This window comes from Myotis davidii, unplaced genomic scaffold, assembly GCF_000327345.1.
Source record: "Myotis davidii unplaced genomic scaffold, ASM32734v1 scaffold934, whole genome shotgun sequence".
NCBI classification, from domain to species: Eukaryota; Metazoa; Chordata; class Mammalia; order Chiroptera; family Vespertilionidae; genus Myotis; species Myotis davidii.
Window position 1 is genome coordinate 985,130 of NW_006285798.1, and position 27,978 is coordinate 1,013,107.

Here is a 27,978-nt window from a genome sequence, read left to right on the forward strand (position 1 = left end):
GAAGAGGCGGGACTGTAAACTACAGGTTGAATTAGGTGAGAAGAAGGCGGGGCCCGGTAAGCGGGCGGGTCTGGGGAAGGGGCGGGGACCGTGGTTGCAGTATTACTAGGTCACTGGACTTTGGGGTTCGGTGGTCCCAGTTATTGGGGATCCTGGAGTAATGGGAAGAGAGGCTGATTCTTGTTCCCCACAGTGCTTGATCCCCAGCCCCAGGAGGGCGCAAAGGCTGAGGCTGAGGCCGAGTCAGGGGAACTCTGCCGACTTCGAGCCGAGCTGGCAGGCGCCCTGGCGGAAATGGAGACCATGAAGGCGGTGGCCGAGGTGAGCGAGAGCACGAAGGCCGAGGCTGTGGCTGCGGTGCAGCGGCAGTGCCAAGAGGAGGTGGCTTCCCTGCAGGCCATCCTGAAAGGTGAGTCAGGGTCTCTTCGCAGACTCTCCATCAGCCCCACAGAGGGGGTGCATGACCAGAAGAGGGTCAGGGGTCAGATCAGCTATCCGGGTGGTGTGGGGGTAGGTTAGCAGGGCTGCCTAGCCCAGGGCAGCCTGGCAGCAGCTCTGTCAGTTCCAGCTGAGTTTAGCTCTGAGCTCTTCCTGTCCCTTGGCCCCCTGTCATTTCTTGTCTCTCACTGATCAGCCCTGAAGATCAACCTTCTCAGTTCCCGGAAGCTCCTTCATTTGAGCCTCTGGGCTCCAGACTCAGCTTTGGGCCCTGCCTCTTTGGCGTCTAACCCTCTGGTTTCCTTCCCTCCCCAGCACCCTTACATCCGCACCGGCCCCCACCACACACTCGTGCATCGACTTCCCTGTATGTACTTAGGATGCAGCACCATCCATTGCCCCAGATCCCGTAGCTTCTTTTTCTGTTTCCCGCTTCTCCTCTAGTCAGAGGCCAAAGTCTCTGAAACAGCTTCCGGTCCTGTCGCCCACTCTGCTTTCACAGCCACTGCTGTAGTGAGGCTCTGGACAACTCCCCTGGACAGCCACCCCAGCTTCTCACAGGTCTCCCTCTGTAATCTGGCCTTGACATTGGCTTCCAGAGTACACTTTCTTTTTTTAAATACATTTTTATTGATTATATTGATTTCAGGGAGGAAGGGAGAGGGAGGTAGAAGCCTCAGTGATGAGAGAGAATCATTGAGTGGCTGCCTTTTGCACGCCTCCCGCTGGGGATTGAGCCCACAACCTGGGCATGTTCCCACACTGGGAATCAAACCGTGACCTCCTGCCTCATAGGTCAATGCTCAACCACTGAGCCACACCAGTTTGGTCAGAGCACGCTTTCTAAAATTCCCACCCCACCATGTCATTTACTTTTCTAACAGCTGCTCCACCTCCAGACTTCTGGGGCTGTATTTCCCACATCTCAGGCATCCACATACTATTTATGCAATGTGGTTCTCTCCTTGTATGACTTGCCCTGTTACCTGCTTAATATTTGTTCTTTAAATAGGTCCACTTTTTTAAAAAAGTACATACATTTGTTTTATTAATCCTTACCCGAGGATATTTTCCATTGGTTTTTATTTATTTCAAGGAAGCTTTTTTAAAATATATATATATTTTATTGATTTTTTACAGAGAAGAAAGGAGAGAGATAGAGAGTTAGAAACATCGATGAGAGAGAAACCTCGATCAGCTGCTTCCTGCACATCTCCTACTGGGGATGTGCCCACAACCCAGGTACATGCCCTTGGCCGGAATCGAACCTGGGACCCTTCAGTCCGCAGGCCGACGCTCTATCCACTGAGCCAAACCGGTTTCGGCTCAAGGAAGCTTTTTTTTTAAAGATTCTTTTTTTAAAATATTTTTTTATTGATTTCAGAGAGGAAGTGAGAGGGAGAATAGAAACATCAATGATGAAGAGAATCATTGATAAGCTGCTTCCTACTGGGGATTGAGCTCGCAACCCGGATATGTGCCCTTGACCGGAATCTAACCTAGGACCCTTCAAGCCACAGGCTGACACTCTATCCACTGAGCCAACCAGCTAGGGCTCCATTGATTTCTAGAGAAAGTGGAAGGGACTGGGGGAAACAGAGAGAGAGAGAGAAACATCAGTGTGAGAGTGACACATTGATTGGTTGCTTCCCACACGTACCCCAACCAGGGCTGGGGATCGAACCTGCAACCGAGTTACGTGCCCGCGACCAGAATTGAACCTGTGACTCTTCAGTCCACAGGCTGATGCTCTATCCACTGAGCCAAACAGGCTAGGGTTACATACATTTATTTTAAAGGAAATTTTCTGTCCCTATAAGAAAAACTACCCTAGATCATCATCATAACGACAATGATAATAATAATGGCAAACATTTATTGAACATATCATAACAACAACGTTTATAATAATGGCTAACACATATATGCCAGGTACTGAGCTAAGTGCTTTATGAGTATTTAACCTTTATTACAGTTTCTATGAAGTAGGAACTGTTATCTATCTCCATTTTGCAGAGGAAGCGCTGAGGCCCAAGGAGGTTAGATAATTTGCCCAAGGTTCTGCAGGTAGAAAGCCACAGATTTGAACCCGGGTGGTCTGGCAGCAAAACTTTTTTTTTAAGAGGATATATTATAAATTTATTCTTTTTTTACTCTTTATGATTTTAGAGAGAGGAGGGGAGAGGGAGAGAGAAATAGAAACCAATGATGAGAGAGAATCATCAATTGGCTGCCTGCTACACATCCCCGCTTGGGGTGCGACCCAACCGGGAATTGAACTGGGACCTCCTGGTTCATGGGTTGATGCTCGACCACTGAGCAACACTGGCCGGGCTCAGGATATATTACAGGTTGTTGTAGCGATAACTGAGTTCACACCATGCAATAAAAAGACATTAATAAAAGTAAGTAAAAGTACCAGTACATTAATCAAAATAAACAAGCTTTTGTAGGTTCCAACTGAAGGATGTTCTTTTTTCCCTGCAGCATTCTTAAAGCCTGAGGCACTTAAAATTTGTTAGCCTTTCACTCTAGCTGGTTTGGATAGAGCGTTGGCCTGCAGACAGAAGGGTCCCAGGTTCGATTCCGGTCAAGGGCACGTGCCTGGGTTGCGGGCTTGATCCTCAGTAGGGGGTGTGAAGGAGGCAGCTGATCAGTGATTCTCTCTCTCTCTCTCCCTTCCTCTCTGAAATCAGTAAAAATATATTCTACACAACAATGAAGAAGAAGGTTAAGAGACCAGTTATCTATTATGGATCATTCCAGCTTTGTTCAACCGTGACTGGAACTCTTCTCATATTCTCATTTGTTCTCCTGATAAAGTGTGCTGCCTGGCTATTGGCTGAACTTTGGATTTGGCAGAATATTTACTTCTGATGTTAGTACACACTGAAATAAGCATGAAAATAACAAATATATTAGATACGGATTTTTGTTGGTGTATGTTGACACGTGTCTGTACCTACTGTTATTGGTCTAAATGTGGACTGGGTATCGTATCCTCAGCCTTATGTGTAACGCCCTCCATATGTCATCTCCTTCGATCCTTTAGCAGCCCAGTGGGGTAGTCATCAGTGTCCCCGTTTTGCAGCTGAGGACACAGATGCGGAGAGGCTAACACTGTCCAGGCCATCTCTCCACAAGGCCCACCGTCTTAGTGTAGTCACTGTGGTAAATTGCCTCGCCCAGTGCATTAGTGTTGGGGAGCGCCCTGCTCACCCACAGTGGCGGGTGGGGGGCAAGCACTGACCCTTCCCCTCCTCCGCTTTCCTGCCCCGCCAGACTCCATCAGCAGCTACGAAGCCCAGATCACCTCTCTGAAGCAGGAGCGGCAGCAGCAGCAGCAGGACTGCGACGAGAAGGAGCGGGAGCTGGGCCGCCTGAAGCAGCTGCTGTCCCGCGCTCACCCCCTGGACTCCTTGGAGAAGCAGATGGAGAAGGTTGGGTGTGGGAGAGCCTCCTCCGGACCCCACTGGTGGCTGTCGGACAGAGGGGTGCTGGGGTGCTGCTCCCAGATCATTGGGAGCAGGGCACCCAGTCATCATTCTGGGTGTCGCATATGCTGGGTCCATACTGAGCAGGGTCTTGGCCTGCCACTTCCTAGTGGCTTCACTAGGTTCACTTACCTCCACAATGAAGGACAGTCATGGGGAAAGGGAGCTAACCCTCAAGGCTACCTCTCATGCACGAGGCACTCTGATAACTGCCTCACAGATTCAGGCTCCCTAGTCTTTCCCCTGAGAACGAGGTCCATTAGATCCATTTAACAGATGAGGAAGATGAGGCTTAGAGAAGTTCAGTAATTCTCCCCAGGTTTTGCACATGGAAAGGAGATTTGTGACTTAAAAATCAAAGCCATCTGGTTCTAAAATTCTTGTTCTGGAAATAGTATATCACTTCCTTTATTATTGTTTTCATTATTAATAATAGTAGGAAGCACATATTACCAAACTCTTCATCTTTCAAAGCAGGTTCACATCGTTACCTCACTTGATCCTCACAGCAGCCCTGTGAGGTAGGTACTTAGCTCATTTTATGCATGAGGAGACCAAGGCCCAGGGAGAGCGAGTCAGTCGCCAGGCTAGACAGACAGAGGTCAAAACAGGAGCCCAAGAAAGGAAGGTGCCCAACCCACACCTTCCCAGCAGAGGCTGCGGCTTGCGTTGGGGTGTTCCTCTGGGAGCAGTCACCCAGGGCGGGAAGGAGAGGGCTCTGCTGAGGGGGAGCCACCTGGGATGGGGGAGGGGCGGCAGGCCTGGCCCAGCCCCTGCCTGTGGCCACGGTCAGGCCACAGCCTGGGATCTGCAGTGGATTCCAAGGCTTTGGATGGATCCAGAGTTTTGTTTGGGCCACACAGGCCTGCCCTGCCTGTTGCCATGGTTCACATAAGAGATTGGAGGGTTAGATTGAGCTGCTTGTTTTTTTAAAAAAAACCTTTTGATTGATTGATTGATTGAGTTGTTTTTTTAGAGAGAGAGAGACATCAGTGTGACAGAGAAACATCCATCGGTTGCCTTCCACACACACCCTGACAGGGGATCAGGTCCGCAGCCAGGGTATGTGCCCTGATTAGGTATCGAACCTGAGATCCTGTGGTCCGTGGGCCGATGCTGTAACCACTGACTCACACACCGGCCAGGGCCGCAGGGCCGTTCTTGCTGACCGAGCACTTGTGGGAGACGAGATGGCCTGGTGACGTGGTGAGGTTTGGCTGTCCTAGCCCAGAGGAGCCTGTTTCATCCTCCTGGAGACGTTATGTTCAGGAGGATCCCGAACTTGGAAAGAGACCAAAAAGAATTAGCCAGCGATCTGGTGGTGATTGGAATGTGGGAGGGCCCATCGGTTAGGATGAGGTGTGGAAACCCAGGTCAGCAGTGGCTTAAATAAGAGAGATGCTTACTTTCCTAAGGTCCAGAGGTAGACGTTTCCAAGACTGAAGTGGCAGCTCAGCTCTTAGGGAAGCTGCAAAACTGTTGTTCTCCAGAGCGACTGAGATCTTGCCCCCCGGTATTTGTCATCAGTTTGGCTCACATAAACGCCTATAGGAATTTTTTAACAAGTCGTTAGGAACTGGGGCTCCGTCTGTGTTGCTGTGTAGCCACAGGTAGCTTACTACCTCATGTCCCAGATGCCTGCTTGAGTGCCAGCCCTGCCCACATTCTAGCTGGTGAGGAGGAGGTGGAGGAGAGGAGGAACGCACACCCTTTAAGGAGTTGCCCTGAGGTTGCACATGGCACCTGCCTCCATCTCCTTTGCTGTAACTTCGTCACGTGGCCATGCTTAGTTACAGGGAAGCTGAGAAATGTGGATAGTATTCTAGAATATAGGCTGTGTGCCCAAGTTAAATGATAGTTTCTATGATAAAAGGGAAACTGGATGTTGGGGAAGAAATATGGTGAGCAGGTGGGAAGATAGTCGCGACTCTGGCCCCTTTCCCCCCTCTGTGATCTCCGATGGGGGTGGACAGGGCTTTCTTGGGAGGGTTCGAGGGGCTGATGTGCTGGGAAAGAAAGCTCTGAGCACACCTGAGGGGTCCTGCAGTTGGGAGGGCAACTGTCGCTGCCCAACCCCCCCTTCTTCAGGCCCACGAGGACTCGGAGAAGCTGCGAGAGATCGTGCTGCCCATGGAGCAGGAGATAGAGGAGCTGAAGGCCAAGTTGCTGAGAGCGGAGGAGCTGATTCAAGAGATCCAGGTGAGGGGAGGCCAGGGGGCACTGAGGGAAGAGGGCGTTGCAGGACCCTGTCCCCCAGCCTCTTCCCTGACCCCCTTCCCTAGAGACGTCCCCGGCACCCCCCTTCCCTGCATGGCTCCACGGAGTTGCTGCCTCTCTCCCGGGACCTGTCTCCCCCGCTGGAGCCTCTCGAGGAGCTGAGCGGAGATGGGGGTGCAGCGGCCGAGGCCTTCGCCCACAACTGTGATGACAGCGCCTCCATCTCCTCCTTCTCCCTCGGCGGCGGGCCCGGCAGCAGCACCTCCCTGCCCCGTGGCCGCCAGGGCCTGAGCCCCGAGCAGGAAGAGACAGCCTCTCTGGTGTCCACGGGCACCCTGGTCCCTGAGGGCATCTACCTGCCCCCTCCTGGTTACCAGCTTGTCCCAGACACCCAGTGGGAGCAGCTGCAAATGGAGGTGAGTAGAGTGGCAGGGTGCGTGTCTGCCTGCATGCGTCCACCTCTCCCTGCCCACGCCGAGCAGAGCTGGGGATCCACAGTGAAGAAAAAACTCCCTCCTGGCGCTTCCGCCAGTTAGGGAGCCAGGCCCACGCATGCACGTGGACACGGCACCTGCACACGGGCACGTGAGGAAGTCAGGGTCCCCGGTGAGGCCCAGGGGAAAGGAACAGGCCCTGCAGTGCCGGGGACTAACCCGAAGGTGACAGAGGCGCTCCTCGCAGAGTGGGGGCAGAAGGGACGCAAGTTCAAAGGCCCTGAGGATGGATAGACCGTGGTGTGTCTGAGGGAGGAGAGGGATGAGGTCAGAAAGGAAGGCAGGCCCGGGGGTCAGCTCAGTGCACGGGGGTTCAGACAAGGAGCAGTGGGAAGCCTCAGGGGTTTAAACCACCGAGAGGCCTGCTCTGCCTTAGGCTTCACATGACCACGTGGGCCTCGGTGCAGGAATGGGCTGGGGGAGGGGGTGCGGGCAACAGGAGAGGCGGTGGCTGGTTGGAGGTGCTTGACATCGTTTTTTGTGTCTGTTTGTTTGTTTCAGAGAGGAAGGGAGAGGGAGAGGTGCTTGACATCGTTTTGTTTTTGTGTCTGTTTGTTTGTTTTTATTGATTTCAGAGAGGAAGGGAGAGGGAGAGAGAAACATCAGTGATGAGAGAGAATCATTGATCGGCTGCCTCCTGCATGACCCCTCCTGGGGATCGAGCCCGCAACCCTGGCATGTGCCCTTGACGGGAATTCAACCTGGACCCTTCAGTCCGCAGGCCAATGCTCTAGCCACTGAGCCAAGCCAGCTAGGGCCCTGACATAGTTTAGAGCAGTGACGGCGAACCTATGACACGCGTGTTCTTTGTTTTACTATGGTTGCAAATATCAAAAAATTTCTATATGTGACACGGCACCAGAGTTAAGTTAGGGTTTTTCAAAATGCTGACACGCTGAGCTCAGAAGGTTTGCCATCACTGGTTTAGAAAAAGGTTGTGACTGGGACCAGGAGATGGCAGCAGAGATTAAGAGAAGTGGATGTGGAATCTACTTTGGGGGCAGATTGGCAGGGCCTGCTGGTGGTTGGACTTGGGGAGTGGAAAAAAGAGAAGGGTCAGCATCAATTCCTGGGCTTTGGGCTTGAGCAACTGTGAGGGTAATGGCACCATCTGCTGAGATGCCAAAAAACAAAGGGGGCGGGGGGTGCGAGGCATAAGAGACATGGTGAGGGGAGGCCTTCCCTGGAGGTTGAGTCTGAGGCCGGGTCTGTGGCAGGGGCGGCAGCTGCAAAAGGACCTGGAGAACATCAGCCGTGAGCGGGATGAGCTGCAAGAGGGCCTGAGGCGAAGCAATGAGGACTGTGCCAAGCAGGTGGGTGCAGCCTCTGCCCCAGCCCAGCAGGGCCTCTGGCTGCATGTCTCCTCCCAGGCCCCAGCCTCACCCTTGCCCCCTGCCACCCACAGATGCAGGTGCTCCTGGCACAGGTCCAGAACTCAGAGCAGCTGCTGCAGACCCTGCAGGGGACCGTGAGCCAGGCTCAGGAGCGGGTTCAGCTGCAGATGGTGAGGGCTTGGGGGCTGGGGCAGGAGGGATGGGAACTGGTTGAGGGGGGGCACATGGAAGGTCGAGGCGCGGGCTGCACCTGAAGTTGGTGCCAAGTGGGTGAAAGGGTTTCCCGGGTACCTGGCACTGTGGCCAGGGCAGGGGCTTGTGTGCAGAGCGAGCCCACGGCGCACCTGCTGCGGGGTCTGGAGCTGATCCCACAGGCTGGGAGCCGCAGCCCTGCCGCGGTGAAATTGAGACAGTGGGACCCAGCTCAGAGTCGTGAAGAGTAAAAGCAGGGATGGAGAGACCAGATACGTCCCAGCCCAGACAAGAGCTGTAGACGATTAGATTGGGCCAGGTGCCAGGTGCGAGGTGCGAGGCAGGAAGGGGCAACCTGGGAGGCCGAGCGATGGTGCGCAGGGGGCCACTGCCCTGGACTCTGCCCTGTGGGAATCGAGCTCAGTGCTGCCAGGTTTTCTGTTTGTCAAGAGAAGCCAGAAAACTAGGTATTTGTGTGTCGTCTACCAATTTTTAGACTTAGCAACTAATTTAAAGTAAAAACAAACAACATGTACCAAATAAAGCAGCCGACATGGTTGGTGGCTGCCACTGTGTGACCCCCAAGTCACTGAGAAGGCTGAAGGAAGAGGGGTTGGGGTGTGGCTCCCAGGGGCCTGGAGACCCCTGGTCCCCTCATCGCGCACTAACTCTTCCTCCCCAGGCAGAGCTGGCCGCCTCCCACAAGGGCCTGAGCCACGAGGTGAAGCGGCTGACGGAGGAAAACCGAGGGCTCCGGGCCGAGCAGCCACCGTCGTCAGCCCCCCGGGTCCTGGAGCAGGAGGGCCAGGAAGAGTCAATGCCCAGCTCCGTCCCGGTAAGGGGGGTGCAGGCACCGGAGCCTGGGGTCCACCCTGGTGGCACCTCCTCCCTGTGGTGTGGGGGACAGATCCAGGCTGCTGTGTTTTCACTGCGTCACCGTGGCCGGCTCACTTGGCTTTGCTGAGGCTGTTTCCTCACCTGAGAACGGGACCAAACCCCCCTGCCAGCGTCGCATGAGGAGAAAATGAGTGCACAGAATGCTCGATGTGAGAGAGCGGTGATTTGGTTTATTTTTAAGTGACACGAGACCCACAGCGTTGAATTCATCACAATCTTTGGTTCATAGCAGCTATCATCATTGGTCTGTGCATGGTCTCTGTTGATTTGTTAAAAATATGAAGGTCGCCCTGGCTGGGTGGCTCAGTGGCTCGAAGCATCATCCCGTTCACCAAAAAGGTTGTGGGTTTGATTCCTGGTCAGGACATACACCCAGGTGGCGGGTTCCATCCCCGATCGGGGTGCATAAGCGAGGCAACAAATTGGTGTTTCTCTTTCACATCAGTGTTTCTCTCTATTAATCAATGAAACCTCTTCAGGTGAGGATTTTAACAAGAAGTGGAGGTCACCGGGCGCCCTTGCCCGTCCTGAAAATACAACTGTGTCTCCTCATGGACCCTTATGCTTGGCTCTGCTTCCACCTTCTTGAATCTGAGCGCCCCCTGCTCTTTCTCGGTGCCAGTTTTATGATAAGCACATGCCTCCCTCGCAGTGGCGTGCTGACCTGTTCATTGCTTCTGAGCGGGAGGAAAGGGTGTCTTGCTCGGGGTAATCCGGAACTTGGCACCATTCCTCACAGCCTCGGCCGGGACGTGCGCTTGCTGTGCAGCGCTCACTGCTGGGTCATGTACTGTCTCCTCGGCCCGTGACGGGCTGTCCCCACTTCTAACAGAGTCCTCCCTCCCTCCCCTCCCCACGCTCCCGTGTGACTGGTGACCCCTGCTGCCTTGGCCCGGCTGCCACACCCAGCAGGTGCTTTGCCCTTCCAGGAGCTGAAGCAGCTGGTGCTCCGCATGGGGCAGGAGGCCAGGGCGCACCAGCGGGCCCGGGAGCACGAGGCCGAACGCCTTCGCATCGAGATCGTGACGCTGCGGGAGGCGCTGGAGGAAGAGACGGCGGCGAGGGCCAGCCTGGAGGGGCAGCTGAGGGGGCAGCGGGAGGAGACAGGTGAGAGGAGAGATGAGCTCCCTCACTCCTGCTCTCGGGGGTTTGGCCTCCCCACAGGGGACCACCTGGGTGCCAGGTGGGGAGAGAGGGAGTGAGAACAAGCCTTGACCTCTCTCTTTCCTTCCCACACAGAGGTGTTAGAGGGTGAGTATGGGCTGGAGCCGGCGGGGCCGGGGCTGGGGCCGGGAAAGGAGGCGGGCGTGGGCCTGACGGCTTGTCCCTGCCTGACTTCCTAGCCTCCTTGTGCAGCCTCAGGACGGAGATGGAGCGGATCCATCAGGAACAGAGCAAGGTGAGGCCGTCAGGCCAGGCGGGATGAGGGGCAGGGGTGGCAGTGTGGAGGAGCCCCTAACCGGGCCCTCTGCCCTCTGTCTGCCTCAGGCCAGGCGGCAGGAAGCCCCGAAGCAGCCACCAGGGTCAGGCCCCACAGAAGAGGTCAGTGAGGGCTGGTGTAGAGGGACCCTCCCGTGGCCGCCCTCTCCCGCCTGGCCCAAGGCTCCAGCCTCGTCCTGTCCCCAGGCTCAGCTCACAGACCTCCTCTCGGAACAGAGGGCAAAGGTGCTGCGGCTGCAGGCCGAGCTGGAGACCAGCGAGCAGGTGCAGAGGGACTTCGTGCGCCTGTCCCAGGCCCTGCAGGTATGGCCGGCCCCCCCACCAGGCTGCACGACTCCAGGTGACGTGTCCTGGGTCAGGCAAGGACAGTCTCCAGTTAGAGCAGTCCTCTTCCTCCTCCCGGGCTGGTGTTTTCCTGAGCGACTGCTCCAGACGTTAAAGCTCTGTGTGTCCATCTCTGTCCTCGTGGGCAGCTCAGGCCCAGGCCCACGGCCGTGCTGGGTGCCATTTATCACCTGCCCTGCCCGCTTCCTCAGGCTGCCCTTCCAGGACCCCTTCCTTGAACCTGGTCTCACTACGGGATGGGGAGGCGGGGCTACATTTGCCCACCAGGGCCTCTGCTTGCCTCACTGGCCCGCAGGTGCGCCTGGAGCAGATCCGCCAGGCGGAGAGTCTGGAGCAGGTGCGCAGCCTCTTGGACGAGGCGCCGCTCAGGGACATCGGGGACGTGAAGGACAGCTGAGGGCCAGCCCCACCCCTCGGGGAGACCGCCTTCTCCACTGCAGAACCAGGAGGCCTACGCTTCGGGGCTCTCAGGATGAGTCCTTCTCTCAGCCTGGGGGGAGTGGCTGGGCCTTCTGCTCCCAAGGATGACACTGGGTGAGGGTCCCAGCTCCCTCCTGAACCAAAGGTGCAGGCTCAGCCCTGCGGCTCTCTGGCTGCTATGCTGCCTCCTGGGTCCCACCTGGTGCCCCCGTCCCCCAACCAGGCTGCCGGCCCCGCCCCTGCTCCCTTCCCTAATCCCAGCCAAGCTGTGGGTGGTGGCGTGGAGCCTCCCTCCACATGTGCGTCCTGGACAGACAGCTGCTTTCTGGGCTGCATGACACTAAGATGCTTGTCCCCAGGGGCTCGACCAGGCCCAAGATGTGCATGGAGGCAAGGCCAGACTTTTCTGTCATTTATTTTCAATAAATAAGCAGCTCAGCTCAGTCGGTCGCCTTGTCCCTGCAGCCCCACGTGGCTGGGGAAGGGAGGTTTTTACAGGGTAAAGGGAAGGTGGGTGGCTGGGTGGGGAGGCAAAGGGAAGGGGACATTGTGTTTATAAACAAGAATGTCGAGGGGGAGGGGGTGTGGGGCCTGTGCCACAGCTCTGGCTAAAGGTGTGTCACTATCAGGATGGGGAAGAAGGGGCAAAAGGACTGGTTACTTCCTTCTTTCATCTTCTGGATCTGGAAGGAGAAAAGGAAGGGTTGAAGCAGAGTCCCTCCCAGGCTCCAGGCTCCCGCCCCCTGCAGACTCACCTGGAGGGTCGCTCAGCAACCCCCGTACCCACCTGTATCCCCAGATCCCACTCCCAACCACTGCAGCCCCAGCGGCAGACAGCGCAGCGCCCAGCCAGCGCAACGCAGCGCAGCCCAGCAGACAGTGTGCCCAGAGGCAGGGCAGTGCGAGCCCGCAGAGTAAGGGCAGCAGCGTACCCCTGCTTGGAAGCGCGGCAGTGGCAGTGTGCGAGCGCAGTGACCTCGGAGGCCACCCAAGGGGGAGAGGGGTCAGGTGGGGGCACAGCAGCTGGGGGCAAGGACAAGAAGGGGGGCGATACCTGTGACACGGTTCAAAGAGATGGAGGAGGGGGAACGGGTTATCCTATGGCCAGAGAGGACAGAGAGACAGCCGTTATTGGGGGAGGGTGGGCGTGGAGGGCCTAGAGGGCTGAGGACGTCGGGGCACCAAGGAGGAGGTGTCTGCACCAGACATGGAGGGAGGAGGGGAGGAAGGGCCTGGGTGCGCCTCCCTGGTGGACAGCGGTCCTGCCGGGACCGAGAACACGCCCACCTGCAAAGGAAGAGGGTGGGGGCGGGCGCCTTCGCAGCGCAGAGGGAGGGGCTGTGCTCAGGGCCCGGGGCTGACAGGGCACAGAGGAGGGAAGCCGCTTACCCTCCAGGTAGTTCCGAGCGACGAACTTCAGGAGCTCGTCGAGCCCGATGACGGGCAATGAGATCTTGAGGACCATGAGCCACTGGGTCACGTCCAAGGCCCGGAGCTTGAAGATCATCTGAGGGGGGTCAGAGACAGTGAGGACAAGTGTCCCCCTGAGGACCCAGCACTGCCCAGCCTCCTTCCCTTTGTGGGCTCTCACAGTCACACAGGCGCCCGGGGGAACGGGTGCCTGGCCAGGGGAGCTCACCGGCAGAGGGTCCACGTAGAGAATGAGGAAATGGAGGGACATGGAGAGGCAGATGGAGCCCAGCAGCCAGATGTTCACCCAGGGCGGCATCCGCACCAGGGACTGGTTCTCAGAGAGGCTGCCAGCGGGTGGCGGGCGGAAGCAAGGGTGGGAGACACGAGAGAGGTGAGGCAAGAGGAGGGGTGGAGGGCAAAGGTGTGTGTGTGGGGGGACAGGTCCTACCTGTTGAGAGCATTGCACATCTCGATGGTGACCAGCACGGACAAGGCCATGGTCATGGGCTCAGGGGCCTCAAAGATCTCACACTCCACACCCTCAAAGTCAGGATTGTCCTCGGTGCACTGCATGAAGTGAGTCTGCAGGGGGAGGGGAGGAACTGGGGTCCCACAGAAGCCTCGGGGCCACCCTTCTGCTCCCCGTCCACCTCCGTCCTCCCTCTTCAGCCTCCCTACCAGCTGGCTGTAGGTGACGTGAGGCCCGTCCTCTGCGTACAGGAACCACCAGGCAGCCGCTCCCACAGTGGCCGCACCCACGTAGCCTGCGGAGGGGAAGATGGGGGGTTGGGGGTCAGGGCTGGGGAGATGGGAGGCATCAGGATGACCGATGGCTGTGAACAGCTGGCAGAGAAGGAGCAACGGGGCAGCTGCCCTGGAGGGGCTGGCGTCCCAGAGATGGAAGGTTGGAAAGGATTGTGGGGGTCTCATTCTACTCACCCCCAATTGCCATGTAGCGGAAGAAGAGCCAGCCACTGATGAGGGGCTCCTTGGGGCTCCGGGGGGGCCTGTCCATGATGTCCAGGTCCGGTGGGTTGAAGCCCAGGGCTGTGGCCGGGAGCCCGTCAGTCACCAGGTTCACCCACAGCAGCTGCACAGGGATCAGGGCCTCAGGCAGCCCCAAGGCGGCTGTCAGGAAGATGCTGCCAGAAGGAGGAGGTCATGTCGTCCTGCTCCCAGACCTTTGGCCCTCCCCTACCCGGCTGGGTCCTCCTGGCCGCTGCCCCTGGCCGCTCACCAGACCACCTCGCCCACGTTGGAGGAGATGAGGTAGCGGATGAACTGCTTCATGTTGTTGTAGATAGCCCGGCCCTCCTCCACGGCAGCCACGATGGTGGAGAAGTTGTCGTCAGCCAGCACCATCTCGGAGGCGGTCTTGGCCACGGCGGTGCCAGAGCCCATGGCGATGCCGATCTCAGCCTTCTTCAGAGCAGGGGCGTCGTTGACCCCATCGCCTGTCTGCGGGGAGAGAGAAGGTGGGACCTGGCCCCTCCCACCCCCTCCTGCATGTGACCAGGGCCCTCACTCAGCTCCTCCCTCCCAGGCTCCTAGCTCCTGAAGACAATGTCTCAATGGACCCTCTGCAGACGGCCCCATGCCAGGCTCCACGGGCCCCGCCTGGGCAGGCCTGTTGGTCTCCTCACCATAGCGGTGATCTCATCGTAAGACTGCAGATACTCCACAATCTTCGACTTATGGGCAGGCTCCACGCGGGCAAAGCAGCAGGCGCGACGGCAGGCCTCCCGCTGCTCGCCCAGGGGCAGGTCATCGAACTCCCGGCCAGTGTAGGCTCGGTCTGTCACCTCCTCGTTCTCCCCAAAGATGCCAATTCGCCGGCAGATGGCAATGGCTGTGCCCTTGTTGTCCCCAGTAATCATGATCACCCGGATTCCGGCGTCACGGCACAGCTGGATAGAGCCTGTGACCTCCTTTCGGGGAGGGTCCAACATGCCGACCACGCCAACGAATGTCAGGTCCATCTGGGGAGGCGGCAGAGAGGACAGATCGGTGAGGGGCTCGGGAAGTGAGCCGGGAGGAAGCGCTCGGAGCTGGGCAGAAAGGTCTGAGCTGGGGAGAGCTGCCTGGGCCTAGTGTTAACCCTCAGCGGGCAGGAAACCTTCCCTGCTTACACGTCTGCCTGCACGCTTGGCAGTGCCAAGCCCATTGTAAGTGGCAGACTGTGTCTTTCACCGAAGAACTTGAGCTGGGGGTGAGGGTGGTGGTTTCGGCTTTCTGAAGGGCCATTCGCTTGGTCTACAACTTGGAGCAAATCTGTGCGAACGGCCATGCCGGAGTCCCCTTCATAGGTGAAGGGCGTGGACCAGTGCTCTTCAGAGAGCCGATCCACTAGAAAAAAGGAGCCTGTGCCGGAATGCAGGCCGCTGTGCTGCTGCTTGCATCAAGAAAGCCATGATGGGCCCTAACCGGCGTGGCTCAGTGGATAGAGCGTCAGCCTGCAGGCTCAAGAGTCCCGGGTTCGATTCCGGTCAAGGGCATGTACCTTGGTTGCGGGCACATCCCCATGGGGGCTGTGCAGGAGGCAGCTGATCGATGTTTCTCTCTCATCGATGTTTCTAACACTCTATCTCTCTCCCTTCCTCTCTGTAAAAAATCAATAAAATATATTTAAAAAAATAAATAAATAAAAAATAAAAAAAGAAAGCCACGATGGAAATGTGTCAGCTGCCCCGAGTGTGTGCGCTGACTTCTGCTCTGTGTGCTCACCGCCTTACCTCATCACGGACAGGCGCACGGTCACACGCAAAGCAGCACTAAGGTTCTTTCAGACTCTAACCTCCTGTGATTCCAGGCCCCGGGACAAAGTAGGAGAGGACAGGGTGGAGGAGGGGGCGAGGCAGATGACGCTGGGACCATGGAGTCCATCTGCTCACCTCGTAGTCCATGAACTTGGTGGAGTCTTCCAGGATCATGTCCTCTCGCTTCGGGGGGGTGTCCCGGGTGGCCAGAGCCAGACAGCGCAGGGTGTCCCGGCCAGTGCCCCACTCCTTGATCACCGTCATGATCTTCTCCTTCATCGGCCCTGTCATGGGCACCCGGGTGGTGCCGACGCGCACGTAGGTACAACGGTCGATGACCCCCTCGGGGGCACCCTAGGAGACCAGACCAGCATTCAGAGAGGACTGTCTTCTTTCCAGGGCACAGTAAGAGGGCGGATCGGAGAGGGGCTCAGGCCCAGACAGCAAAGTCTGGGGCACATTCTGATTTCTGACCTTGACAAACATCTTGTTGCCCACGGCAGCCCGGGATTTGGCTGGAGAGCAATAGACAGACATGGACTTTCTGTCTCGGGAGAACTCCAGGGTGAACTCCTTCTTCATGAGCTGGCGGATCACCTGTTGAGAGGAGACGGGAAGCGGGAGGCAGACATGAGGCTGGAGGAAAAGAGCGCTGATGCTGTGCTAGAGGGAGGAGCCCCGGCATAATCGAAAGGCTGTGGCAGTCGCACGGACCCCAGATTGTCAGCTGAGTGGCACCCACGGCACCCCAGGTGAGAATTCCGCAGCCACTGCGGCCACTGCGTTACCGTGTCCGGCTTAAAGCACAGCAGAAACAAGGTGGCAGTGTGGCACTGCCCACTGAACTCTCAGTGATGGTGGCATGTTCTAGGCTAGGAACGACTGAGCGTGGGACATGTGGCTGATGCAACTGCAGAGCCGAGTTTTCACTTATATTTTTAATTAATTTACATTTAAACAAACACATGTGCTTCTAGAGACATGTGCTTGGGCCAGTGCAGACCTAGTGCCTGGCATGAAATAGTAAGTGTTCCAAAAAAATGAGTGAGAGCCTGTCACCAAATGCATCATGGATATTTCTCCATAAAATAAAACAAAACTTGCCGAAACCGGTTTGGCTCAGTGGATAGAGCGTCGGCCTGCGGACTGAAGGGTCCCAGGTTCGATTCCGGTCAAGGGCATGTACCTGGGTTACGGGCACATCCTCAGTAGGAGATGTGCAGGAGGCAGCTGATCGATGTTTCTAACTCTCTATCTCTCTCCCTTCCTCTCTGTAAAAAATCAATAAAATATATTTAAAAAAAAAATAAAAAAAAACACAAACAAACAAAAAAAAACAAAACTAAAGATAACAATAATAAAATTAAAATAAGTTGATGTTTACTTCATCATTTGTGAATTTAAAAAATATTATCATTTGTAAATGATTAAAATAGGTATCAAGCCGAAACTGGTTTGGCTCAGTGGATAGAGCGTCGGCCTGCGGACTGAAGGGTCCCAGGTTCGATTCCGGTCAAGGGCATGTACCTGGGTTGCGCGCACTTCCCCAGTGGGAGATGTGCAGGAGGCAGCTGATCGATGTTTCTCTCTCATCGATGTTTCTAACTCTCTATCTCTATCTCTCTCCTTTCCTCTCTGTAAAAAGTCAATAAAATATATTTAAAAAAAAAATAGGTATCAAGTATCTAGTGAAACAAAAATAGATCCAGAGACGTAGAAGCATCGAATAGACCATCCAACCTCAGAGGGAAGGCAGGGGAGGGGGATTGGATAAGAGATCAACCAAAGGACTTGTACGCATGCATATAAGCATAACCCATGGACACAGAGAGTAGGGGGGTGAGGGCATGTGCTGGGGGGTGGGAATGGCCGGGGAGAGGTCAACGGGGAAAATGAGACATATGTAATACTTTAAACAATAGAGAAATTTAAAAAAAGAGATAGTGGTGATGGTTGCACATCATGAATGTATTAGAAGCCCCTGAAATGTACACTTTAATGGTTAAAATGGTGAATTTTATGTTAAGTGAATTTACCTCAATAAGACAAAAGCACAAAGTTAAAAAAATATGTCTACTGACATATATATGAGCATCTCGCATATGAGACGGTGCTGTGGGGAGCATAACATCCCAGAGGAATTCAATGTTTCACTGAGTAAATATTAACAGGAAGAACTCAAGGGCGAGGAAAACAGACCAAGGGGAAGTGAAAGGATGGGCAGTGGCCACATTTCGCAAACCCTAAATCAGGTCTCGGGATATAATTAAAACAAGTGTGTTTCTGGAGGCAAAGGGGTAATAACTGCAGGCGGGGCTGCCCCAGGCGGTGTCTGGGTCCAGCTCTTTGCCTTTTCAACTAGGGAGGGGCAGGAGGAAGTGATCTTAACCGAAGGCAGGGATGCTGCAGCTTCAGCGGAGAGAGCACTCCTAGTCCAGGGGCAGCGGGTCCTTTTCAAAGTCAGCCTGACCCAGAGAAGGTGAGGTGTGGCCACCGGCCTATACTGGTTGGGGTGCCAGCATGGGACACGAGGGCCTCCCCAGCCCGACAGGGGCCTCTGCTTCCTGACGTTCCTGGGGTCCTGCCTGGCCCAGGCGATGGGGGTGAAGGACCCCGTGGGCGGGAGCAGCCAGACTCACCGAGTTGCAGGCGTTGGCCCTCTCCACCTTGGAGAGGCTTCTCACATCCGTGTTGAATACATTCATCTTCTCTACGAGGGTGGTGAGTGCCGTCTCGGTGGCCTCACCGACTTTCTCATAAACACCTTTGGCCTGAGAGGGTAGAGGAGGAAGACGAAGTAGGTGCCCTGGGCTCCTGGCCCCTTGCTCCCACCAATCCCACCCGCCTTCCGCCTAGAAAGGGAAGGAGCAAGTCACTCCCTTCCCCTTACACGAGGAAAGGACTTGGTACCAAGGACCCCCTTCCCGTGCCCCTGCCTTGTGACCCGGTGAGGATGCCTGCACCTGAGCCAGCTGGCAGGGGAAGGAGGGCTGCTTTGGGAGGGTCGGGGTTACCTCGTTGAAGTCCAAGGAGGAGTCATTGCAGAGGGCACAGATGGTGGCCAGCTCCACCAGCCCATCGTACTGCCCCGCCCGGATTGGCTTATCATTCTTCAAGCTGGCAGCGGGGTGGGGGAAGGAAGGAAAAGAGACAAGTGGAGAAGAATAGGGAGTGAGACGCAGAGAGAGCAAGGGGACAGCAGTGAGGCGCCGTCGGGGCAATGACAATCCACTTGGAGATCAGGTGGGACAGAGAACAAGGTCAGGGAAGGAAGAAGAGAGAGAAAGGAAGACAACTGGAGGGAGGCCCCGGGAGGAAGGTGGGCGTGCGGAGGGCGAGGAGCTGAGGCGCGGGGGACTTACACCTCTCCTTCGGGAGCGTAAGTGGAACCAGTGATGGAGAACTTGTTCAGCACGCAGGAGTCTCCTTCCACCTTGTCGATGACAAACATCTGCGGGAGAGAGAGGGGTCTGTGTTGACGCCTGGCTCCCTTCCCCTGAAGGCACCGAGGGCCCAGGCTCCGATGTCCCTCTGCCCGCCACCTGCACAAACCAAGTGAACTTCCTACCACCCTCCGACTCGCCGCTTTTCTCTCCCTGCATCCCCCCTCTCCCTCCACACCCCTGCAATCTTCTCTGATTGGCTACTGGCCTTAGCACAGAAGTGAAGACGTGCAGTAAGGGGTGGGGCAGGGGCTACAGGACCCAGAGGCAGCTCCAGCCACCGGGGCCAGATCTTCTAGTTCTGCAGGAACAGCTAGAAATTCCGGGTTTTTTCCTATGAAATCTCTGGACTTTGAATTTGGGCAGTGAATTCATTTTTATGAAACAAGACAGGGGCCGGGCTGCACAAGCCTGTGGCCTGGCTCTGAAGCCGGTGCCGTGGAAGGAGCAGCATCTGCAGCGCTCTGAGGGGAGCACCCCCTGAACCAGAGCAAGTGCGGAAGGGACGGCGTTAAGACATGTCCGAGACAAAGCGGTCTGTGGTCCAGTAAGTTTGGGAAGCTCTGGGCTAAACACAGTGAAATCCACCCTCTTTACAGTCGGCCTTCTCGGAGGCTTTCAAATGCCAGGAGGCAGGTGGCCTCCCCAAGGGGCCAAGGGTACAGCCCTTCCTCCCCTGGTCTGACCACAGAGTCCCCAAGTCCCAGAACAACAATTTCCATTTAATGGACATGCTATTCCAAGAGCTCCATTTAGGTCGGGGATTCCTGGCCAGGGGTCTGTGAACTTCGATGGCAAAAAAAAAAAAAAAAAGACAAGCCCTGGCCAGTATCTCAGCTGGTTACAACATCGTCCTGATACGCCAAGGCTTCAGGTTCGATCCCGGTCAAGGCACATACGAGAATCAACCACTGAATGCATTGGAACAGCAAAGCAACGACTCTCTCTCTCTCTCTCTCTCTCTCTCTCTCTCCCAATCAATTAAAAAATGCTCATACTTACAAATAAAGAAAAAGAAATAAAAGAAGACATCTTTTGCTTTCTCTCTAACTGACATTTAGCATTTCCTTCCAATTATGAATGCAGGCAATGAACCACAGCTTCAACATTACGGTAGTTCTTAGACCCACTGCCAGGCTTGCTACTTAAATGCGTTAATCAAGAAGCAGAAGTGTTACCAAATTGCAAATCTGTTTTTAAAGTATTTTGATAACTGTGCTTAAATCATTGGTTTCCTCTGTGATCTGCTCTATTTTTAAAACAGAATCCTAAGTATTTATTTTATTTATTTTTAAAATATATTTTTATTGATTTCAGAGAGGAAGGGAGAGGGAGGGAGAGAGAGAAACATCAATGATGGGAGAGAATCATTGATCAGCTGCCTCCTGCACGTCCCCTACTGGGGATCGAGCCCACAACCCGGGCATGTGCCCTTGACGGGAATCAAACCTGGGACTCTTCAGGCTACCAGCAGATGCTCTCTCCACTGAGCTAAACCAGCTCGGGCCCTAAGTATTTATTTTACACATTTCAAATATTATGCTGAGAAGAAGTCCAGACTGCCGGAGAGCCTGAGGCACAGGGAGATGGAGAGCCCTGGTTTGGGAAATGCTGCTGGAGATGGTGGCCGGTTCCCAGGGCCCTGCTGTGGATGACCATTCTGGAAGGCAGGCTAGTGCACAGGCAGGGGCTCTGGGCCAGACAGACTTGGGTTTGAAACTCAATTCTGCTACCTCTTAACTGGGCACTGAGTTTTCCAGAGTCTCAGTCTCTTCCTCTGGAAGGTGGGGTAAGTGAGACCTTTCCCCGTTGGGGCTGCTGTGGGGGATTAGAGATAACGCAGGGCAATGTCTGGCTGGGGCAGAGGGGCCTCTCGGACCCCCTCCAGAGCTTGCAGGATGGCACTCCATCCGCCCTCTGAGCATTTCTCTCCAGGCCAATAAGAAGCGGTGAGTGATGAAGGGCAACCCTATCTGGGGAGGCTCCCTGCACAGGGCGGTCCCTGAGCGGCGGTCCTGTGCTTCTCTGACCTTGCAGACAGACATCTGGTTGGTGGTGAGGGTGCCTGTCTTGTCGGAACAGATGACAGAGGTGCAGCCCAGAGTCTCGACAGAGGGCAAGCTCCTCACGATAGCGTTTTTCTTTGCCATCCGGCGGGTGCCCAAGGCCAGGCAGGTGGTGATGACTGCAGGCAGGCCTGTGGGGGGAAGCAGTCGGAGTGAGGGAGCGATAATAGAGATGGGAAGGAACGGCGCCCAAAGATATCAGGCCCTGTCCCTGGAACCTGCGGATGTTACCTTATTTGGAAAAAGAGTCCCTATTGACGAGATTGGCAAACGGGGCGAGAGACCGCCGTACCTTCTGGGATCGCAGCCACAGCCAGGGCCACAGCGATCTTAAAGTAGTAGATGGCGCCACGGAACCAGGAGCCCCCGTGGACGGGGTCGTTGAAGTGGCCAATGTTGATGAGCCACACGGCCACGCAGATGAGAGAGATGACCTTGGAGAGCTGCTCCCCAAACTCGTCCAGCTTCTGCTGCAGAGGGGTCTTGTCCTGCTCGGTGGCGGCCATTTGGTCTCGGATCTTCCCAATCTCGGTGCTCACACCAGTCGTGGCCACGATGCCGATGGCCTTGCCAGCTGCGATGTTGGTGCCCTGGGAAGGCGCAGGGAAGGCAAGGCATCAGGCAAAGCACTGCAACTGTGAGACTCGTTCCCTTTCTTTCTTGTTTTTTTTTAAGGATAAAGAGAACCTTTATAGTTAAGGATGGAAATGATTATTTGGAAATTTAAACAGCTAGATTATACAAGATCTTTTTTTTTAAAGAAATAGTGTATATATATATGTGTGTGTATATATATATATATATACACACACATATATATATATAAATCTTTTTTTAAATCGATGTCAGAGAGGAAGGGAGGGGGAGAGAGAGAAACATCAATGATGAAAGAGAATCATTGACTGGCTGCCTCCTGCACGCCCCCTACTGGGGATCAAGCCCACAACCCTGGCATGTGCCCTTGACCACAATCGACCCCGGGACCCTTCAGTCCGCAGGCTGATGCTCTATCCACTGAGTCAAACCGGCGAGGGCGGGACTCATTTCTTCCCCCACGGCCACAGCTCACCCAGACCAGCTGGCCCCGCATGGCTCACCGAGAAGAGCATGTTCTTCTTATCCTGGTTGACGGCTCGGGGGTCAGGAACAGGCTCTGTGTGCTTGATGACAGAAACGGACTCGCCTGTGGAGAAGGGGGTCTTCAGAGGACACCCCCACTCCCGGCCCTAATGCCCCCTGCGCACAGCACAGGCCTGGTAAGGACCGAGCAGTGACCTGGAGGAAGTCTGGACTCTGGGAGCAGACACCGGCGGCAAACGGGGAACTCACTGCCCTTAGAGTAAGAAGACCTGGACCCACACCTCAGCTTCACCACTTAAAGCTGCCTGTCTTAGGCTCATCCACCTGTTCGCTCCTCTGTAAGCAGGGAGGGTAACAGGTCCCCTTAGAAAAGGTCCTGGTGAAGTCAGTCAGCTGACTCGGTGACTGTGCACTGCCCACAGGGGGGCGCAGTCTCCTGGGAGGGAGCCCCCCCCCACCCCCTAGTTTAAGTACTTGAATGTCACAATGTATGACAAAGATTGGACCTTGCCTCCTGGCTGTGGGAACCCGCCCTGGCTCTTCACCACCTTCTGTCCCAGAGGAGACCCAGAAGCAAGTGCTTTAAGTGCATCTGAACCTTGTCTTGTCCTAGAACCTATGGTTCCTGACTCGCAGGCTTTTGCGGAGGCAGGATAGTTCCCTGGGTGAGTGTGTCCGTCTGTCTGTGGAAGGGACGGATCGGCGGCCGCCGGGAGAATGGGCACAAGTGTTGCCCTCTCCCACATCCTTGTGTTTGAGTTTTGCAACCGTGAACAAAGCTGAGCAGTGCTGAGCGGAAGGGCCCTGGGGCTGGGTGAAAAAGTCAGGATGGACTGGTCAACCCGGAGGGTGGTGGATTTGATGGAGAGGATGCGGATGTCTGCAGGGACCTTGTCCCCCACTGTGGAGAGAGTAGAGAAGACTGAAGTTAGTTGGGAAAGTGTTTTCCTTCCTTCCTAAAAAAGCGCAATTTTTGTCCAACTACCTCACCTCATCCGTCAGGTCTTGGCGAAGTCACCCCGGCTGGGTGCCCACCCTGGGCTTGAGTCAGGCCCTCAGCATGTGCTCCTGTAGCCCCAGGATCTCCCTCTTAACACTCATGCCACTGTCCCCCTCGCTGAAAGCTTTTCTCCCCACCGGGCTGTGAGCCCTGTGAAGGGAGGCCTGGCAGCTGAATACATTTATGTTGAATGACTGAAGGGAGAACGAACGGGAGACAGCACAACAGAGAGCGAGGCAAGTGAGAAAGGCGAGGAGGGAAAGGCAAGCAAAGAACTAAAGGAAACAGGGCGAGTTGGAGAGACGTATGTCAGGGAAGAGGACGGAGTGGAACAGCCAGGGCAGGTAGGAAGAGACAGGAGAAAACGTGGGAACTGAGAAAAATCAGTTCCACCAACCAAGACTGAGGGTGGAGCGAGAAGCAGGGGAGAGTGAGTGAGAGGCGAGTGTGGGGAGGGAAGGCACAGGGGGAGAGAGGAGTTGCTGAGGCAGAGGGCACAGTCCATTGCAGCAGACGCACATCCACAACGTGCTGTCCAGTCTGAGCATGTGAGCGAGGGAAGGGGTGAGTGAGCCGGGAGATGGCGGAAGAGAAGGGGAGGTCTGCAAGGAGCGAGGAGAGGGGGGCTGAGAAGTTGTGGGGGGGCCAGAGGAATGGGTCAGTCCAGGAAGCCCACTGGGGGCGGCTGCAAGCGGATGCCCCACCAGACTCGAGACCTTTGAGGAGGCTAAGTGCCTCCTAGGCCCTCTGCCTGATCCTGCCTGGTCCTAAGGATGGTTCTGGGGACGGGGTTCGAGTGCGTTCCTCCCCTTGTTTCCGAGGTTCCTCCTCCTGTGCCAGAGGAAGCTGATGGAGGAGGGACGGGGTTGGCCATGGAGTTGGGCGGGACACACTGTCACCCAAGTCGAAGCGATATTTATAGACATTCATGGCACAGACTCCAAACTGTCACCATAGCAGGACAGCGATGGGGCAGCAGGGTCTTCAGCCTGCCCTCCCTCCCTCTCTCCAAGTTTCCCATGGTGGCAACGTGGGTGTCTGGGAGGGAAGCCCACTGAGAAAGATACGCTCCCCTCTGCCAGGGGCCTGGAGATGTGGGGAGGCCTGTGCAGGGCAAATATAAAAACCGCTGAAGGGGGCAGAATCCCAGTAATCTTAGCCACCCAGCCCCCACCCCTCCCCGTCGGGCATTAAGTGTCCCTCTGCACAGAGGCGGGGCCCTCCTTGAGCTCCCCTCCCAGGTCCCGTGTTCTCTGCTGGGGCTGAGTTTCCCTTACATGGCCGGGGGCTTGAGCCTTTGGCCCCGCTTCCTCCCTTCAACCCTCGCTCCTTCCCCTTTGAGAGGCCTCAAGGGCACAGAGAGGTCAAGATTTAAGGCTGACCAAGCTTGGGGGTGGTGGAAGGAGGGGGAAGCCAGGCCTCGGGAGGGGGTGGAGATGGGACCATTGGCAGGGACTGGGCTCCACCTGTTGCTTGCAAGTACTGGGTGAGAGGCGGGGGGAAGGGGGTCTGCCTGCAGCTTCAGGGACAGGACTGGCTGTTCCTAAAAAAACATGGCCCTGGTGGCCTCCTGAGGAGTCTGGAAGGAGAAGCAAAGACTCCACCACCCTGGCTACCTCCTGGACCCAGATCAGGGAGTGACCAGTCCTTGCCCTCAACATATACATCTTCTTGGCCTCGAACCCAAGGCCTCCGACTCTGGACCACTCAGTCTCATCACTCACCAGCCACCTCCACGATGTCCCCGGGGACAATGTCCCGAGCCTTGATCCTCTGCACTGACTTCCGGTCAGCCCGATAGACTTTCCCCATCTCGGGCTCATATTCCTTCAGGGCCTCAATGGCGTTCTCTGCATTACGTTCCTGGGGTGCAGGGCGGAGGGCAGGAGGAGAATCAGAGGGAGAAAGGTGGTGGGAGGGGAGGGGACTGCCTGGGGAGGGCTGGGGGGCGGAGTGTAGAGATGGTGGAGCAGGGGCCAGAGTCCTGGGGGCAGTGGGATCCACAGAGGAAGAGGAGGTTCTGCAGCCCCGCTCCTGGCACAGGGAAGCAGATAAACCCGTGTGTGTGAGGGAACTGTCACTTAGAGCTGCACACAGTTAAGGGGCTTTTCGGGAGAAAAGAGAATCAAAGAGAATCCGAAAGCAGGGGACAGGACAAGTAGAGGGTAGTAAGGTCAGAGAAAGAAGAAACTCAAAACTATTATTTACTGAACTCCCTCTACATGCCAGGCACAGGGCCAGGCACTTCTGCACTCATCACCTGGTGACGTGTCTCCACTCCGGGGGCAGGACTACTAGCCCCGTTTTATGGATGAGGAAACTGAGGTTCAGGAAGATGAAGGCACTTGTCCAGGGCTATACAGCCAGCAAGTGACAGTAGGAGCAGGTCGCCCCCACTTTCCAACACCCCGTCCCATGTGCAAAGGCAGCGATAGGACCAGAGAACAAGGCCAGCCCAGGGGAGGCGATGCGGGAGGTGGGGGGAGGCTGGCCGCCTGCTCAGTGTCAGGAGGGGACGCAGTGGGGTGGGGTCAAGGCTAACCTGCCAAACCCCCACGATGGCGTTGGCAATAAGGATCAGGAGGATGACAAAGGGCTCCACAAAGGCAGTGACGGTCTCCTCACCTTCCTCAAACCAGGCCAGCACCTGGGGAGCAGGGAGAGGGAGGATGACAGGAGCTGGAGCCCCTCCGACAGGCACAGAAAGCCCAGGAGGTGAGGACACGGCAGGAGCGAGCGCGGGTCCACAGGGGTGCCTGCTGATGCTCGCGGCACAGGGGGCACGGGGGCACAGGGGGCAGACACCACCACCCAGGGCCTGGCAAGGACGCTTTCAGCTTTCCCTGGCTGGGTTGTTGGCTTGTAAGCGAAGCTCAGGGGACACCCAGGCCAAGGACTCCCACGGCCACATCCATCTCCTGGGAGCCAAACCCCGAGGAAAAACCCCCTGGTCCCGACGGCGCCGGCCCACCCACACCCCTCCCCCAGCCGGGCTGGGAGGTCGGGTTTCAGGAGGGAGCAGGAGGGGGGATAGAGTTACCGCCTCCTGTACACACCCCACCCCAGCTGTTTCCTCTGCCAGGCAAAGGCGACAGCCACAGGCAAATGTCAAGGAGCAAATCTGAGAAGGGAGAGGGCGGCCCTGCCAGCTAGTGCTCGGTGGCCCGGAGGCCTCCATCGAGGAGCCGGGGACAGGGAGGCCTGTGGCCACAGTCCTCCTCCCATGGGGACTGAGTCCACCCCTCACATGCAGGTGGACTGCTGGGAAGGAGGGTGCCGGGGCCCTGGGGAGGGGTCTCAGGAGCCCCAGCCCTGATGGGGCGGGGAGGCCAGAGGCAGGTGAGGGGTCACCCTCGCACCAGCAGCTCTTTCCCGCCTCTCGGAGGGAATCTGCCTCAACCAATCAGCGCCAGGGGGCGGGCCAGGGGCGCGAGGCTGCTCGGGGATTGGTGGAGTGGCCCGTGGGCCCAGGGCAGGGAGCAGTGGTGCCCGGGGTGGCAGCAGTCTCCGAGCTGGGGAGCCCTGCGCTCAGGGGGTAACCCGAGCCTCCAGAGCCCTTGAAGCTTCGGGGATGGCTTAGCTTCAGTGTTTTGGCTGAGAACACCCTTAAAGCTTAAAATAAAACCTGCCTGCGGGGTGTGGGAAGGACAGAGGACGCACACCAGCCCCACCCCACCCCCTCAGTGCTGGTCTGCAGAATAGGATGCGGAGGGCTGGGACTGGAGCAGCCTCTGATTCCAGCCAACACCCAGCACGCTCCCCAGATCTCCCCCCCGCCCCCCCACTCGCCATCCCCCATGCCCTCCCACACTTACAAAGGAAATGCAGGCGGCCAGGAGGAGGATCCGCACAAGAAGGTCTTCAAACTGCTCTACCACCAGCTCCCACAGGGACTTCCCTGGGGGGAGGCAAGGCGAGGCCTGGGGTTAAGGTCTAGCGGATGAACCACCGCTGGGACTCTGGGTGCAAGCAGGGGTCCAGGGACTGGGAGCGCCCTGACTTCCAGCCTGGAGCTGTGAGGTTCCGGGGTGATGGGCAGGCCACTTGGCTCTTAGAGAAGGGCGGAGGGAGCTTGCCAGGGCTCCAAAAGCAGGCTCCTTCCTCCAAGCGGTGGGCAGCTGTTCAAGGGCTGGATGCCTCAAGGAGAAAGTGCCTGGAAACTTCTGCCCCCAGCCAAGCTCCCACCCTTGGGGAGGGGTATTTGCCCCAGGAGTGAGTAGGGAGCAGGCAGGGAGAAGGGAGTGGGACCCAGAGGGGAGAGGGAGTCCAGTAACTTACCTTCCTCGGCAGGGAGCTCTACCCAGGGAAAAGAAAAAAAGGACATATTCATTTGGGGTTCAGTCTAATGCCCCCACACCCTGGGATCTGTGACTAAGGTAGGAGAATCAGGCCATCAACAGGGCATCTGAGGTTCCCCAAGGTCACCCATAAAACCTCCCAAACTCCGGGTCTCAGGGCCCCTGTCTGCCAGTGTCCTCTCCCCCCTGTAGTCATTGGACCAGGGCCCAGCTCTTCCCTAAGTCCCCTGGAGGGAGAGGCTCCCACGCGAGTGTGAGTGTGTGTGCGCGTGCGTGTGCTTGTGTGAGTGGGTGCTGCAGGGCTGCGAGAGGCCATTGCCAGCCTCTCCAAAGGACACTTACCATTGGGGCCGTATTTCTCTATGTGCCGCTTAACTTGGTCCGGGGTGAGGCCTGTGGTCTCGCTCACCCCAAAATAGGCCAGACATTCTTCTGTGCTCTTGGAGTGTGCAGCCTCCATTGTGCTCCCTTCCTGGGGGCCAGGGGGCGGTGTTCCTTCTGGGGGCGTTCCACGTGTGGGGGGCCTTCCTCAGTGTGTTCACCTGCCTGTTTGTCTGGGTTTCTTCCTTTTTGTCTCCTGCCCCCCCCAGATTTTTCTTCCCTCCAGGAAGCTCTGACCCCCGTCCCACTTGCAGCAGCTGGCCACCCCCC

At 56.5% G+C, this 27,978-nt stretch overlaps 2 protein-coding genes across 2 annotated transcripts; one reads left to right on the forward strand and one right to left on the reverse strand.

Annotated features, from left to right (window-relative positions):
• Positions 1 to 97: 97 nt before the first annotated feature.
• Positions 98 to 11,714, forward strand: RABEP2 (rabaptin, RAB GTPase binding effector protein 2). The gene is made up of 13 exons (XM_006756857.2): positions 98 to 409; positions 3,721 to 3,878; positions 6,021 to 6,131; positions 6,215 to 6,565; positions 7,861 to 7,956; positions 8,049 to 8,147; positions 8,852 to 9,004; positions 9,996 to 10,173; positions 10,306 to 10,317; positions 10,410 to 10,465; positions 10,555 to 10,608; positions 10,693 to 10,809; positions 11,147 to 11,714. Exons 1-13 carry the CDS (start codon positions 295 to 297, stop codon positions 11,246 to 11,248), a joined length of 1,602 nt encoding a protein of 533 aa, XP_006756920.1. The 5' UTR covers positions 98 to 294; the 3' UTR covers positions 11,249 to 11,714.
• ATP2A1 (ATPase, Ca++ transporting, cardiac muscle, fast twitch 1) lies at positions 11,671 to 27,978 on the reverse strand. The gene is made up of 22 exons (XM_015559512.1): positions 27,670 to 27,978; positions 27,308 to 27,325; positions 26,845 to 26,927; positions 25,572 to 25,676; positions 24,754 to 24,892; positions 22,852 to 22,930; positions 22,047 to 22,134; positions 21,242 to 21,539; positions 20,914 to 21,080; positions 18,803 to 18,891; positions 18,455 to 18,557; positions 18,080 to 18,211; positions 15,915 to 16,037; positions 15,576 to 15,794; positions 14,328 to 14,663; positions 13,922 to 14,142; positions 13,624 to 13,826; positions 13,363 to 13,448; positions 13,133 to 13,266; positions 12,911 to 13,028; positions 12,661 to 12,778; positions 11,671 to 11,954 (listed from the first exon to the last, which is right to left on the reverse strand). Exons 1-22 carry the CDS (start codon positions 27,785 to 27,787, stop codon positions 11,929 to 11,931), a joined length of 3,003 nt encoding a protein of 1,000 aa, XP_015414998.1. The 5' UTR covers positions 27,788 to 27,978; the 3' UTR covers positions 11,671 to 11,928.

Bases quoted from the DNA above. Each gene is read 5' to 3' on its own strand.
- ATP2A1 (XM_015559512.1), bottom strand. From the start codon at position 27,787: ATGGAGGCTGCACACTCCAAGAGCACAGAAGAATGTCTGGCCTATTTT. The intron at 25,677-26,844 runs GTAAGTGTGGGA...CCTGCTCCCCAG, and splicing joins TGGCCGCCTGCATTTCCTTT to GTGCTGGCCTGGTTTGAGGA. The intron at 11,955-12,660 runs GTAAGCGGCTTC...TTCTCCTTCCAG, and splicing joins CGCTCGGAACTACCTGGAGG to ATCCAGAAGATGAAAGAAGG.
- RABEP2 (XM_006756857.2), top strand. From the start codon at position 295: ATGGAGACCATGAAGGCGGTGGCCGAGGTGAGCGAGAGCACGAAGGCC. The intron at 8,148-8,851 runs GTGAGGGCTTGG...CTTCCTCCCCAG, and splicing joins AGCGGGTTCAGCTGCAGATG to GCAGAGCTGGCCGCCTCCCA. The intron at 10,609-10,692 runs GTCAGTGAGGGC...TCCTGTCCCCAG, and splicing joins GGTCAGGCCCCACAGAAGAG to GCTCAGCTCACAGACCTCCT.